The sequence below is a fragment of the Scyliorhinus torazame genome, chromosome 9 (assembly GCF_047496885.1).
Source record: "Scyliorhinus torazame isolate Kashiwa2021f chromosome 9, sScyTor2.1, whole genome shotgun sequence".
NCBI lineage: Eukaryota > Metazoa > Chordata > Chondrichthyes > Carcharhiniformes > Scyliorhinidae > Scyliorhinus > Scyliorhinus torazame.
Window position 1 is genome coordinate 8,021,957 of NC_092715.1, and position 17,518 is coordinate 8,039,474.

Sequence of the window (17,518 nt, forward strand, 5' to 3'; positions counted from 1 at the left end):
CTAAACCGCACACACCCTAAACCGCGCACACCCTAAACCGCGGACACCCTAAACCCGCACACACCCTAAACCGCGCACACACCCTAAACCGCACACACCCTAAACCGCACACACCCTAAACCGCACACACCCTAAACCGCACACACACCCTAAACCGCGTACACCCTAAACCGCGCACACCCTAAACCGCGCACACCCTAAACCCGCGCATACCCTAAACCGCGCACACCCTAAACCGCACACACCCTAAACCGCGCACACCCTAAACCGCACACACCCTAAACCGCGCACACCCTAAACCCGCGCATACCCTAAACCGCGCACACCCTAAACCGCACACACCCTAAACCGCGCACACACCCTAAACCGCACACACCCTAAACCGCGCACACCCTAAACCGCACACACCCTAAATCGCACACACCCTAAACCGCACACACCCTAAACCGCGCACACCCTAAACCACAGACACCCTAAACCGCGCACACCCTAATCCGCACACACCCTAAACCGCACACACCCTAAACCGCGCATACCCTAAACCGCGCACACCCTAAACCGCGCATACCCTAAACCGCGCACACCCTAAACCGCACACACCCTAAACCGCACACACACTAATCCGCACACACTAAACCGCACACACACTAATCCGCACACACTAAACCGCACATACACTAAACCGCGCACGCCCTAAACCGCACACGCTAAACCGCACACACCCTAAACCGCACACACCCTAAACCGCACACACCCTAAACCGCACACACCCTAAACCGCACACACACACTAAACCGCACACATCCTAAACCGCACATACACTAAACCGCACACATCCTAAACCGCACACACCCTAAACCGCACACACCCTAAACCGCACACACACTAAACCGCACACACCCTAAACCGCACACATCCTAAACCGCACACACCCTAAACCGCACACACACCCTAAACCGCACACACACTAAACCGCACACACCCTAAACCGCACACATCCTAAACCGCACACACCCTAAACCGCACACACACCCTAAACCGCACACACCCTAAACCGCACACACCCTAAACCGCACCCACCCTAAACCGCGCACACCCTAAACCGCGCACACCCTAAACCGCGCACACCCTAAACCGCACACACCCTAAACCGCGTACACCCTAAACCGCACACACCCTAAACCGCACACACCCTAAACCGCACACACACACTAAACCGCACACACACTAAACCGCACACACCCTAAACCGCGCACACCCTAAACCGCACACACCCTAAACCGCGCACGCCCTGAACCGAGCACGCCCTAAACCGCGCACGCCCTAAACCGCGCACGCCCTAAACCGCGCACGCCCTAAACCGCGCACACCCTAAACCGCGCACACCCTAAACCGCGCACACCCTAAACCGCGCACACCCTAAACCGCGCACACCCTAAACCGCGCACACCCTAAACCGCACACACCCTAAACCGTACACACCCTAAACCGCACACACCCTAAACCGCACACACCCTAAACCGCACACACCCTAAACCGCTTACACCCTAAACCGCTTACACCCTAAACCGCACACACCCTAAACCGCACACACCCTAAACCGCACACACCCTAAACCGCACACACCCTAAACCGCGCACACACCCTAAACCACACACACACCCTAAACCACACACACACATTAAACCGCACACACCCTAAACCGCACACACCCTAAACCGCACACACCCTAAACCGCACACACACCCTAATCCGCACACACCCTAAACTGCGCACACCCTAAACCGCGCACACCCTAAACCGCGCACACCCTAAACCGCGCGCACCCTAAACCGCACGCATCCTAAACCGCGCACACCCTAAACCGCGCCCACCCTAAACCGCGCACACCCTAAACCGCGCACACCCTAACCCGCACACACCCTAAACAGCACACACCCTCAACCGCACACACACTAATCCGCACACACACTAAACCGCACATACACTAAACCGCACACACCCTAAACCGCACACGCTAAACCGCACACACCCTAAACCGCACACACACTAAACCGCACACACACTAATCCGCACACACACTAAACCGCACACACACTAAACCGCGCACACCCTAAACCGCGCACACCCTAAACCGCACACACCCTAAACCGCGCACACCCTAAACCGCACACACCCTAAACCGCGCACGCCCTAAACCGCACACACCCTAAACCGCACACACCCTAAACCGCACACACCCTAAACCGCGCACACCCTAAACCGCACACACCCTAAACCGCACACACACACTCAACCGCACACACACTAAACCGCACACTCCCTAAACCGCACACACCCTAAACCGCGCACACCCTGAACCGCGCACACCCTAAACCGCGCACACCCTAAACCGCGCACACCCTAAACCGCGCACGCCCTAAACCGCGCACACCCTAAACCGCACACACCCTAAACCGCACACACCCTAAACCGCACACACCCTAAACCGCACACACCCTAAACCGCGCACACCCTAAACCGCGCACACCCTAAACCGCACACACCCTAAACCGCACACATCCTAAACCGCACACACCCTAAACCGCACACACCCTAAACCGCACACACTCTAAACCGCACACACCCTAAACCGCGCACACACCCTAAACCACACACACACCCTAAACCACACACACACATTAAACCGCACACACCCTAAACCGCACACACCCTAAACCGCACACACCCTAAACCGCACACACACCCTAATCCGCACAAACCCTAAACCGCACACACCCTAAACCACGCACACCCGAAACCGCACACACCCTAAACTGCGCACACCCTAAACCGCGCACACCCTAAACTGCGCACACCCTAAACCGCGCACACCCTAAACCGCACGCACCCTAACCGCACACACACCCTAAACCGCGCACACCCTAAACCGCGCACACCCTAAACCCCGCACACCCTAAACCGCGCACACACTAAACCGCGCACACCCTAAACCGCGCACACACTAAACCGTGCACACCCGAAAATGCGCACACCCTAAACCGCGCAAACCCTAAACCCCGGACACCCTAAACCGCGCACACCCTAAACCGCGCACATAGACTAAGCCGCACACACCCTAAACCGCAAACAACCCTGAATCGCACACCACCCTATACCGTGCACACACTAAACCGCGCACACCCTAAACCGCACACACTCTAAACAGCACACACCCTAAACCACGCACACACCCTAAACAGCACACGCCCTAAACCGCACACACCCTAAACCGCGCACACACCCTAAACCGCACACCCTAAACCGCACACACCCTAAACGGCGCACACACCCAAACCGCACACACCCTAAACCGCACACACACATTACACTGCGCACACCCTAAACCGCACACACCCTAAACCGCACACACACCCTAAACCGCACACACACATTACACTGCGCACACCCTAAACCGCACACACCCTAAATCACACAAACCATAAACCGCGCACACCCTAAACCGTACACACCCTACACCGCACACACCCTAAACCGCACACACCCTAAACCGCACACACCCTAAACCGCACACACCCTAAACCGCACACACACCCTAAACCGCACACACACCCTAAACCGCACACACACCCTAAACCGCACACACACCCTAAACCGCACACCCGAAACCGCACAAACCCTAAACCGCACACCCTAAACCGCGTACACCATAAACCGCACACCCGAAACCGCGCACACCCGAAACCGCACAAACCCTAAACCGCACACACCCTAAACCGCGCACGCCCTAAACCGCAGCCACCCTAAACCGCAGCCACCCTAAACCGCAGCCACCCTAAACTGCGCACACCCTAAACCGCGCACACCCTAAACCGCGCACACCCTAAACCGCACACACCACAAACCGCGCACACCCTAAACCGCGCACACCCTAAACCGCGCACACCCTAAACCGCACGCACCCTAAACCGCACACTCCCTAAACCGCACACACCCTAAACCGCGCACACCCTAAACCGCGCACACCCTAAACCGCACACACATCCTAAACGGCACAGCCCCTAAACCGCGCACACCCTAAACCGCACCCACCCTAAACCGCACTCACCCTAAACCGCACACATCCTAAACCGCGCACACCCTAAACCGCGCACACCCTAAACCGCACGCACCCTAAACCGCACACTCCCTAAACCGCACACACCCTAAACCGCGCACACCCTAAACCGCGCACACCCTAAACCGCACACACATCCTAAACCGCACACCCCCTAAACCACACACACCCTAAACCGCACACACCCTAAACCGCACACACCCTAAACCGCACACACTCTAAACCGCACACACCCTAAACCGCGCACACACCCTAAACCACACACACACCCTAAACCACACACACACATTAAACCGCACACACCCTAAACCGCACACACCCTAAACCGCGCACACCCTAAACCGCGCACACCCTAAACCGCACACACATCCTAAACCGCACACACCCTAAACCGCGCACACCCTAAACTGCACACACCCTAAACCGCGCACACCCTAAACCGCACACATCCTAAACCGCGCACACCCGAAACCGCACACACCCTAAACCGCACACATCCTAAACCACACACACCCTAAACCGCACACACCCTAAACCGCACACACTCTAAACCGCACACACCCTAAACCGCGCACACACCCTAAACCACACACACACCCTAAACCACACACACACATTAAACCGCACACACCCTAAACCGCACACACCCTAAACCGCACACACCCTAAACCGCACACACACCCTAATCCGCACACACCCTAAACTGCGCACACCCTAAACCGCGCACACCCTAAACCGCACACACCCTAAACCGCACACACACCCTAAACCGCGCACACCCTAAACCGCGCACACCCTAAACCCCGCACACCCTAAACCGCGCACACCCTAAACCGCGCACACACTAAACCGCGCACACCCTAAACCGCACCCCCCCTAAACCGCACACACCCTAAACCGCAAACCACCCTGAATCGCACACCACCCTATACCGTGCACACCCTAAACCGCACACACACTAAACTGCGCACACCCTAAACCGCACCCCCCCTAAACCGCACACACCCTAAACCGCAAACCACCCTGAATCGCACACCACCCTATACCGTGCACACCCTAAACCGCGCACACACTAAACTGCGCACACCCTAAACCGCACACACCCTAAACAGCACACACCCTAAACCGCGCACACCCTAAACCGCGGACACCCTAAACCGCACACATCCTAAACCGCGCACACCCGAAACCGCACACATACTAAACTGCGCACACCCTAAACCGCGCACACCCTAAACCGCACACACCCTAAACCGCGCACACCCTAAACCGCGCACACCCTAAACCGCACACACCCGAAACCGCACACATACTAAACTGCGCACACCCTAAACCGCACACACACTAAACAGCACACACCCTAAACCGCACCCCCCCTAAACCGCGCACATAGACTAAGCCGCACACACCCTAAACCGCAAACCACCCTGAATCGCACACCACCCTATACCGCGCACATAGACTAAACTGCGCACACCCTAAACCGCGCACACACTAAACAGCACACACCCTAAACCACGCACACACCCTAAACAGCACACGCCCTAAACCGCACACACCCTAAACCGCACACACCCTAAACGGCGCACACACCAAACCGCACACACCCTAAACGGCGCACACACCCAAACCGCACACACCCTAAACCGCACACACACTAAACTGCGCACACCCTAAACCGCACACACCCTAAACAGCACACACCCTAAACCACGCACACACCCTAAACAGCACACGCCCTAAACCGCACACACCCTAAACCGCGCACACACCAAACCGCACACACCCTAAACGGCGCACACACCCAAACCGCACACACCCTAAACCGCACACACACATTACACTGCGCACACCCTAAACCGCACACACCCATTACACTGCGCACACCCTAAACCGCGCACACCCTAAACCGCACACACCCTAAATCACACAAACCATAAACCGCGCACACCCTAAACCGTACACACCCTACACCGCACACACCCTAAACCGCACACACCCTAAACCGCACACACCCTAAACCGCACACACCCTAAACCGCACACACCCTAAACCGCACACACCCTAAACCGCACACACACCCTAAACCGCACACACACCCTAAACCGCACACACCCGAAACCGCGCACACACCCGAAACCGCACACACACCCTAAACCGCGCACACCCTAAACCGCATACACCCGATACCGCACACACACCCGAAACAGCACAAACCCTAAACCGCACACACCCTAAACCGCGCACGCCCTAAACCGCAGCCACCCTAAACCGCAGCCACCCTAAACTGCGCACACCCTAAACCGCACACACCACAAACCGCGCACACCCTAAACCGCGCACACCCTAAACCGCACGCACCCTAAACCGCACACTCCCTAAACCGCACACACCCTAAACCGCGCACACCCTAAACCGCGCACACCCTAAACCGCACACACATCCTAAACCGCACACACCCTAAACCGCGCACACCCTAAACCGCACACATCCTAAACCGCGAACACCCGAAACCGCACACACACCCGAAACCGCACAAACCCTAAACCGCGCACACCCTAAACCGCGCACACCCTAAACCGCGCACACCCTAAACCGCAGCCACCCTAAACCGCAGCCACCCTAAACCGCACACACCCTAAACTGCACACACCCTGAACCGCGCACACCCTAAACCGCGCACACCCTAAACCGCGCGCACCCTAAACCGCACGCACCCTAAACCGCACACTCCCTAAACCGCGCACACCCTAAACCGCACACACATCCTAAACCGCACACATCCTAATCCGCGCACACCCTGAACCGCGCACACCCTAAACCGCACGCACCCTAAACCGCACAATCCCTAAACCGCACGCACCCTAAACCGCACACACGCTAAATCGCGCTCACTCCCTAAACCGCGCACACCCTAAACCGCACACACACCCTAAACCGCGCACACCCATTACACTGCGCACACCCTAAACCGCACACACCCTAAACCACACACACCCTAAACCACACACACCCTCAACTGCACACACCCTAAACCACACACACCCTAAACCACACACACCCTCAACTGCACACACCCTAAACCGCACACACCCTAAACCGCACACACACCCTAAACCGCGCACACACATTACACTGCGCACACCCTAAACCACACACACCCTAAACCACACACACCCTCAACTGCACACACCCTAAACCGCACACACCCTAAACCGCACACACCCTAAACCACACACACCCTAAACCGCACACACCCTAAACCGCACACACACCCTAAACCGCGCACACACCCTAAACCGCACACACACCCTCAACTGCACACACCCTAAACCGCACACACCCTAATCCGCACACATCCTAAACCGCGCACACCCTAAACCGCACACACACTAAACCGCACATCCTAAACCGCACACACCCTAAACCGCACACACCCTAAACCGCGCACACCCTAAACCGCGCACACACTAAACCACGCACACCCTAAACCACACACACCCTCAACTGCACACACCCTAAACCACACACACCCTAAACCGCGCACACCCTAATCCGCACACATCCTAAACCGCGCACACCCTAATCCGCGCACACCCTAAACCGCACACACACTAAACCGTACACACCCTAAACCGCACACACCCTAAACCGCACACACCCTAATCACTCACTGTGTAACTGTACAGAATCACTGTTTATTCAGGGTGAGGATCGCTCACTGTGTAACTGTACAGAGTCACTGTTCATTCAGGGTAAGGATCACTCACTGTGTCACTGTACAGAGTCACTGTTTATTCAGCAGGGTGAGGATCACTCACTGTGTAACTGTACAGACTCACTGTTTATTCAGGGTGAGGATCACTCACTGTGTAACTGTACAGAGTCACTGTTTATTCAGCAGGGTGAGGATCACTCACTGTGTAACTGTACAGAGTCACTGTTTATTCAGGGTAAGGATCACTCACTGTGTAACTGTACAGAGTCACTGTTTATTCAGTGTGAGGATCACTCACTGTGTAACTGTACAGGGTCACTGTTTATTCAGGGTGAGGATCACTCACTGTGTAACTGTACAGAGTCACTGTTTATTCAGCAGGGTGAGGATCACTCACTGTGTAACTGTACAGAGTCACTGTTTATTCATCAGGGTGAGAATCACTCACTGTGTAACTGTACAGAGTCACTGTTTATTCATCAGGGTGAGAATCACTCACTGTGTAACTGTACAGAGTCACTGTTTATTCATCAGGGTGAGAATCACTATCTGTGTAACTGTACAGAGTCACTGTTTATTCATCAGGGTGAGAATCACTCACTGTGTAACTGTACATAGTCACTGTTTATTCAGCAGGGTGAGGGTCACTCACTGTGTAACTGTACAGAGTCACTGTTTATTCAGTGTGAGGATCACTCACTGTGTAACTGTACAGAGTCACTGTTTATTCAGGGTAAGGATCACTCACTGTGTAACTGTACAGAGTCACTGTTTATTCAGGGTAAGGATCACTCACTGTGTAACTGTACAGAGTCACTGTTTATTCAGGGTAAAGATCACTCACTGTGTAACTGTATAGAGTCACTGTTTATTCAGGGTAAGGATCACTCACTGTGTAACTGTATAGAGTCACTGTTTATTCAGTGTGAGGATCACTCACTGTGTAACTGTACAGAGTCACTGTTTATTCAGTGTGAGGATCACTCACTGTGTAACTGTACAGAGTCACTGTTTATTCAGGGTAAGGATCACTCACTGTGTAACTGTACAGAGTCAGTTTATTCAGGGTAAGGATCACTCACTGTGTAACTGTATAGAGTCACTGTTTATTCAGGGTAAGGATCACTCACTGTGTAACTGTATAGAGTCACTGTTTATTCAGCAGGGTGAGGATCACTCACTGTGTAACTGTATAGAGTCACTGTTTATCCAGCAGGGTGAGGGTCACTCACTGTGTAACTGTACAGAGCCACTGTTTATTCAGGATAAGGATCACTCACTGTGTAACTGTACAGAGTCACTGTTTATTCAGTGTGAGGATCACTCACTGTGTAACTGTACAGAGTCACTGTTTATTCAGTGTGAGGATCACTCACTGTGTAACTGTACAGAGTCACTGTTTATTCAGGGTAAGGATCACTCACTGTGTAACTGTACAGAGTCACTGTTTATTCAGCAGGGTGAGGATCACTCACTGTGTAACTGTACAGAGTCACTGTTTATTCAGGGTAAGGATCACTCACTGTGTAACTGTACAGAGTCACTGTTTATTCAGTGTGAGGATCACTCACTGTGTAACTGTACAGAGTCACTGTTTATTCAGGGTAAGGATCACTCACTGTGTAAATGTACAGAGTCACTGTTTATTCAGTGTGAGGATCACTCACTGTGTAACTGTACAGAGTCACTGTTTATTCAGGGTAAGGATCACTCACTGTGTAACTGTACAGAGTCACTGTTTATTCAGTGTGAGGATCACTCACTGTGTAACTGTACAGAGTCACTGTTTATTCAGGGTAAGGATCACTCACTGTGTAACTGTACAGAGTCACTGTTTATTCAGTGTGAGGATCACTCACTGTGTAACTGTACAGAGTCACTGTTTATTCAGGGTGAGGATCACTCACTGTGTAACTGTACAGAGTCACTGTTTATTCAGTGTGAGGATCACTCACTGTGTAACTGTACAGAGTCACTGTTTATTCAGGGTAAGGATCACTCACTGTGTAACTGTACAGAGTCACTGTTTATTCAGGGTAAGGATCACTCACTGTGTAACTGTACAGAGTCACTGTTTATTCAGTGTGAGGATCACTCACTGTGTAACTGTACAGTCACTGTTTATTCAGGGTGAGGATCACTCACTGTGTAACTGTACAGAGTCACTGTTTATTCAGGGTGAGGATCACTCACTGTGTAACTGTACAGAGTCACTGTTTATTCATCAGGGTGAGGATCACTCACTGTGTAACTGTACAGAGTCACTGTTTATTCAGCAGGGTGAGGATCAGTCACTGTGTAACTGTACAGAGTCACTGTTTGTTCAGGGTAAGGATCACTCACTGTGTAACTGTACAGAGTCACTGTTTATCCAGCAGGGTGAGGGTCACTCACTGTGTAACTGTACAGAGTCACTGTTTATTCAGCAGGGTGAGGGTCACTCACTGTGTAACTGTATAGAGTCACTGTTTATCCAGCAGGGTGAGGGTCACTCACTGTGTAACTGTACAGAGTCACTGTTTATTCAGCAGGGTGAGGATCACTCACTGTGTAACTGTATAGAGTCACTGTTTATTCAGGGTGAGGATCACTCACTGTGTAACTGTACAGAGTCACTGTTTATTCAGCAGGGTGAGGATCACTCGCTGTGTAACTGTACAGAGTCACTGTTTATTCAGCAGGGTGAGGATCACTCACTGTGTAACTGTATAGAGTCACTGTTTATTCAGGGTGAGGATCACTCACTGTGTAACTGTACAGAGTCACTGTTTATTCAGCAGGGTGAGGGTCACTCACTGTGTAACTGTATAGAGTCACTGTTTATCCAGCAGGGTGAGGGTCACTCACTGTGTAACTGTACAGAGTCACTGTTTATTCAGGGTGAGGATCACTCACTGTGTAACTGTACAGAGTCACTGTTTATTCAGGGTAAGGATCACTCACTGTGTAACTGTACAGAGTCACTGTTTATTCAGGGTGAGGATCACTCACTGTGTAACTGTACAGAGTCACTGTTTATTCAGGGTAAGGATCACTCACTGTGTAACTGTACAGAGTCACTGTTTATTCAGGGTAAGGATCACTCACTGTGTAACTGTACAGAGTCACTGTTTATTCAGCAGGGTGAGGATCACTCACTGTGTAACTGTACAGAGTCACTGTTTATTCAGGGTAAGGATCACTCACTGTGTAACTGTACAGAGTCACTGTTTATTCAGGGTGAGGATCACTCACTGTGTAACTGTACAGAGTCACTGTTTATTCAGGGTAAGGATCACTCACTGTGTAACTGTACAGAGTCACTGTTTATTCAGGGTGAGGATCACTCACTGTGTAACTGTACAGAGTCACTGTTTATTCAGGGTAAGGATCACTCACTGTGTAACTGTACAGAGTCACTGTTTATTCAGGGTGAGGATCACTCACTGTGTAACTGTACAGAGTCACTGTTTATTCAGGGTAAGGATCACTCACTGTGTAACTGTACAGAGTCACTGTTTATTCAGCAGGGTGAGGATCACTCACTGTGTAACTGTACAGAGTCACTGTTTATTCAGTGTGAGGATCACTCACTGTGTAACTGTACAGAGTCACTGTTTATTCAGCAGGGTGAGGGTCACTCACTGTGTAACTGTATAGAGTCACTGTTTATCCAGCAGGGTGAGGGTCACTCACTGTGTAACTGTACAGAGTCACTGTTTATTCAGGGTGAGGATCACTCACTGTGTAACTGTACAGAGTCACTGTTTATTCAGGGTAAGGATCACTCACTGTGTAACTGTACAGAGTCACTGTTTATTCAGGGTGAGGATCACTCACTGTGTAACTGTACAGAGTCACTGTTTATTCAGGGTAAGGATCACTCACTGTGTAACTGTACAGAGTCACTGTTTATTCAGCAGGGTGAGGATCACTCACTGTGTAACTGTACAGAGTCACTGTTTATTCAGGGTAAGGATCACTCACTGTGTAACTGTACAGAGTCACTGTTTATTCAGGGTGAGGATCACTCACTGTGTAACTGTACAGAGTCACTGTTTATTCAGGGTGAGGATCACTCACTGTGTAACTGTACAGAGTCACTGTTTATTCAGGGTAAGGATCACTCACTGTGTAACTGTACAGAGTCACTGTTTATTCAGGGTAAGGATCACTCACTGTGTAACTGTACAGAGTCACTGTTTATTCAGCAGGGTGAGGATCACTCACTGTGTAACTGTACAGAGTCACTGTTTATTCAGCAGGGTAAGGATCACTCACTGTGTAACTGTACAGAGTCACTGTTTATTCAGCAGGGTAAGGATCACTCACTGTGTAACTGTACAGAGTCACTGTTTATTCAGGGTAAGGATCACTCATTGTGTAACTGTACAGAGTCACTGTTTATTCAGGGTAAGGATCACTCACTGTGTGCTAAGAAATCAGGCTGGGTGTTCACTGTTTAGGTCTCCTCCAGCGTGGCGACCAATCTGTTCACTGCGTTCCAGTCCAGGTTACTGAGGATGCTGCTGGTGCTATCCGACTGAATATCTGATAGCTCGGAATCTGCCGCAGTGTCAGGCTCGACCAAATCGGCTCCCTGGGTGAACACGTCATGGAAATGAGTGAATATAAACTACAGTAACACAATCTCCCAGGACCCCGCGACCCACAGCGCGACCCAGCCCCTACGGGGCGACCCAGCCCCGACGGGGCGACCCAGCCCCGACGGGGCGACACAGCCCCGACGGCGCGACACAGCCCCGACGGCGCGACACAGCCCCGACGGCGCGACACCGCCCCGACGGCGCGACACCGCCCCGACGGCGCGACACAGCCCCGACGGCGCGACACAGCCCCGACGGCGCGACACCGCCCCGACAGCGCGACACAGCCCCGACAGCGCGACACAGCCCCGACAGCGCGACACCGCCCCGACAGCGCGACACCGCCCCGACAGCGCGACACCGCCCCGACAGCGCGACACAGCCCCGACAGCGCGACACAGCCCCGACAGCGCGACACAGCCCCGACAGCGCGACACCGCCCCGACAGCGCGACACCGCCCCGACAGCGCGACACCGCCCCGACAGCGCGACACCGCCCCGACAGCGCGACACCGCCCCGACAGCGCGACACCGCCCCGACAGCGCGACACCGCCCCGACAGCGCGACACCGCCCCGACAGCGCGACACCGCCCCGACAGCGCGACACCGCCCCGACAGCGCGACACAGCCCCGACAGCGCGACACAGCCCCGACAGCGCGACACCGCCCCGACAGCGCGACACAGCCCCGACAGAGCGACACAGCCCCGACAGCGCGACACCGCCCCGACAGCGCGACACCGCCCCGACAGCGCGACACCGCCCCGACAGCGCGACACCGCCCCGACTGCGCGACACCGCCCCGACAGCGCGACACCGCCCCGACAGCGCGACACCGCCCCGACAGCGCGACACCGCCCCGACAGCGCGACACCGCCCCGACAGCGCGACACAGCCCCGACAGCGCGACACAGCCCCGACAGCGCGACACAGCCCCGACAGCGCGACACAGCCCCGACAGCGCGACACAGCCCCGACAGCGCGACACCGCCCCGACAGCGCGACACCGCCCCGACAGCGCGACACAGCCCCGACAGCGCGACACAGCCCCGACAGCGCGACACAGCCCCGACAGCGCGACACCGCCCCGACAGCGCGACACAGCCCCGACAGCGCGACACCGCCCCGACAGCGCGACACAGCCCCGACAGCGCGACACCGCCCCGACAGCGCGACACCGCCCCGACAGCGCGACACCGCCCCGACAGCGCGACACAGCCCCGACAGCGCGACACAGCCCCGACAGCGCGACACAGCCCCGACAGCGCGACACAGCCCCGACAGCGCGACACAGCCCCGACAGCGCGACACCGCCCCGACAGCGCGACACCGCCCCGACAGCGCGACACCGCCCCGACAGCGCGACACCGCCCCGACAGCGCGACACAGCCCCGACAGCGCGACACAGCCCCGACAGCGCGACACCGCCCCGACAGCGCGACACCGCCCCGACAGCGCGACACCGCCCCGACAGCGTGACACAGCCCCGACAGCGCGACACAGCCCCGACAGCGCGACACCGCCCCGACAGCGCGACACCGCCCCGACAGCGCGACACCGCCCCGACAGCGCGACACCGCCCCGACAGCGCGACACCGCCCCGACAGCGCGACACCGCCCCGACAGCGCGACACCGCCCCGACAGCGCGACACCGCCCCGACAGCGCGACACAGCCCCGACAGCGCGACACAGCCCCGACAGCGCGACACAGCCCCGACAGCGCGACACAGCCCCGACAGCGCGACACAGCCCCGACAGCGCGACACAGCCCCGACAGCGCGACACCGCCCCGACAGCGCGACACCGCCCCGACAGCGCGACACAGCGACACCGCCCCGACAGCGCGACACCGCCCCGACAGCGCGTCACCGCCCCGACAGCGCGACACCGCCCCGACAGCGCGACACAGCCCCGACAGCGCGACACCGCCCCGACAGCGCGACACAGCCCCGACAGCGCGACACAGCCCCGACAGCGCGACACAGCCCCGACAGCGCGACACAGCCCCGACAGCGCGACACCGCCCCGACAGCGCGACCCACCAACTCCTAGGCATGGCCCATTCCCTCCCACTTCTGGTTCTAAAACCCACTTCCAGACCGACCGATGTGACCCATCCTTACCCTCGCTCAGAGATTGACTGTGCCCCCCCCCCCCCCCCCCCCTCCTCCTCCTCTCCCCAAGTCACCTGCAGGAAGGGGTCATCCTCACGGTCCAGAATCTGCCGGATCTGCTCTGATGGGCTCCAGACGGTCAGGGAGTGACATTCCAATTCCCAATCATCTTCTGCCGGATGCTGAGTGCCGGGTCGGAAGGAGGGGCTGCGTGAGGCCTGATGATAGGCTAGAGGTGAGAGAAGGCAGCCAATCACAATCATCTCACAAGGAACACAGCGACATCGCCCTCCGGCCATTCCCGGGCCCTCTCTCGTTCTCTGTCTCCCCGACAGCTCCCATGTCCCTTCCCAACTAATGGAAAGTCCACAAGGGCCTGGTCTGGGGTTGGGATGGTCGAAGAAAATTGTTTTGCCCGCAGAAAGCGGGAGGTGTGGTGCAGCGGTGATGTCACTGTCGAGTAATGCAGAGGCCAAGGCTATTGCTCTGGGGCTGGTTCAAATCCCATCAGGGCAGCTGGCACAACTTAAACCAAATTAATAAATGTGGAATTGAAAACCAATCGCACTGATGGTGGCCACAAAACTATCATCGATTGTTGTAAAAATATTTTGGGTTCACTTCAGCCCCTGAGGGAAGGAAATCTGCCGTCCTTACCCGGCCTGGCCTACATGCCACTCCAGACCCACAGCAACGGGATTGACTCCAAACTGACCTCCGAACGGTCCAGCTATCCATTCAGTTTTATCAAACCGCAAAAAAGTCAATGAAATAGACTGGGCATGGGCAGCTCGGTGGCACAGTGATTAGCACTGCTGCCTCACGGCGCCGAGGTCCCAGGTTCGATCCCGGCACGGTGGCGCAGTGGTTAGCTCTGCTGCCTCACGGCGCCGAGGTCCCAGGTTCGATCCCGGCACGGTGGCGCAGTGGTTAGCTCTGCTGCCTCACGGCGCCGAGGTCCCAGGTTCGATCCCGGCTCTGGGTCACTGTCCGTGTGGAGTTTGCACATTCTCCCCGTGTCTGCGTGGGTCTCACCCCCACAATCCAAAGATGTGCAGGGTAGGTGGATTGGCCACGCTAAATTGCCCCTTAATTTAAAAAAATGAATTGGGTATTCTAAATTTATTTTTAAATAGACTGGAGATTTGTGCCAAAGTTGGGAGAGCTTCTCACAGACTGGTCAGTAACAGCCTGACAGACACTCACAGAATCACACCTTACAGACAATGTCCCAGACACCACTGTCACCATTCCTGGGTATGTCCTGTTTCACCGGCGGGACAGACCCAGCAGAGGTGGCGACACAGTGGGATACAGTCGGGAGGGAGTTACCCTGGGAGTCCTCAACATCGACTCTGGGCCCCATGAAGTCTCAGGGCTTCAGGTTAAACATGGGCAAGGAAACCTCCTGCTGATTACACCTACCATATCTCCCTCAGCTGATGAATCAGTCCTCCTCCATTTGGACACCACTGTGGGTTACGAGGGTACACAATATCCTCTAGGTGTGATGAGGTGGCAGCACTGCAGACAAAGCTGCCCCAGTACAGTGCGGGCCCAGTCCAGTGCGGGCCCAGTCCAGTGCAGGCCCAGTCCCGTACAGCCCAGTCCCGTACAGCCCAGTCCTGTAAGGGCCCAGTCCCGTACAGCCCAGTCCTGTAAGGGGCCAGTCCTGTAAGGGCCCAGTCTAGTGCGGGCCCAGTCCTGTAAGGGCCCAGTCCTGTAAGGGCCCAGTCCCGTAAGGGTCCAGTCCTGTAAGGGCCCAGTCCCGTACAGCCCAGTCCTGTAAGGGCCCAGTCCCATACAGCCCAGTCCTGTAAGGGCCCAGTCCCATACAGCCCAGTCCTGTAAGGGCCCAGTCCCGTACAGCCCAGTCCTGTAAGCGCCCAGTCCTGTAAGGGCCCAGTCCCGTACAGCACAGTCCTGTAAGGGCCCAGTCCTGTAAGGGCCCAGTCCTGCACGGGCCCAGTCCCGTACAGCCCAGTCCTGTAAGGGCCCAGTCCAGTGTGGGCCCAGTCCTGTAAGGGCCCAGCCCTGTAAGGGCCCAGTCCCATACAGCCCAGTCCCGTAAGGGCCCAGTCCTGTAAGGGCCCAGTCCAGTGCGGGCCCAGTCCTGCACGGGCCCAGTCCCGTACAGCCCAGTCCTGTAAGGGCCCAGTCCAGTGTGGGCCCAGTCCTGTAAGGGCCCAGCCCTGTAAGGGCCCAGTCCCATACAGCCCAGTCCCGTAAGGGCCCAGTCCTGTAAGGGCCCAGTCCAGTGCGGGCCCAGTCCTGTAAGGGCCCAGTCCAGTGTGGGCCCAGTCCTGTAAGGGCCCAGTCCTGTACATCCCAGTCCTGTAAGGGCCCAGTCCCGTACAGCCCAGTCCTGTAAGGGCCCAGTCCTGTAAGGGCCCAGTCCCGTACAGCCCAGTCCTGTAAGGGCCCAGTGCTGTGCGGGCCCAGTCCCGTACAGCCCAGTCCCATAGAGCCCAGTCCTGTAAGGGCCCAGTCCCGCACGGCCCAGTCCCGTACAGCCCAGACCTGTAAGGGCCCAGTCCGGTGCGGGCCCAGTCCTGTAAGGGCCCAGTCCTGTAAGGGCCCAGTCCCGTACAGCCCAGTCCTGTAAGGGCCCAGTCCTGTAAGGGCCCAGTCCTGTAAGGGCCCAGTCCAGTGTGCGGGCCCTATCCCCGTAACCCAATAACCCCTCCTAACATTTTTTGCTCACTAAGGGCAATTTATCATGGCCAATTCAGCTAACCTGCACATCTTTGGGCTGTGGGAAGAAACCAGAGCACCCGGAGGAAACCCACACAGACACGGGGAGAACGTGTAGACTCCGCACAGACAGTGACCCAGCAGGGAATCGAACCTGGGACCCTCGCGCTGTGAAGCCACAGTGCTATCCACTTGTGCTACCGTGCAGGCCCAGGCCTGTACGGGCCCAGTCCAACAAAGAACAAAGAAAAATTACAGCACAGGAACAGGCCCTTCGGCCCTCCAAGC

At 55.9% G+C, this 17,518-nt stretch overlaps 1 protein-coding gene across 1 annotated transcript in view; it reads right to left on the reverse strand.

Annotated features, from left to right (window-relative positions):
• Positions 1–17,518, reverse strand: part of LOC140429944 (ciliogenesis and planar polarity effector 1-like) — a 110,630-nt gene that overhangs the window by 69,086 nt on the left and 24,026 nt on the right. Inside the window, exons 9-10 of the mRNA XM_072517534.1 lie at positions 14,611–14,765; positions 12,243–12,414 (exon numbers count right to left, since the gene is read on the reverse strand). Of these exons, the coding sequence (XP_072373635.1) occupies positions 12,277–12,414; positions 14,611–14,765 (293 nt within the window). The 3' untranslated portion in view covers positions 12,243–12,276. The remainder of the gene's footprint in view (positions 1–12,242; positions 12,415–14,610; positions 14,766–17,518) is intronic.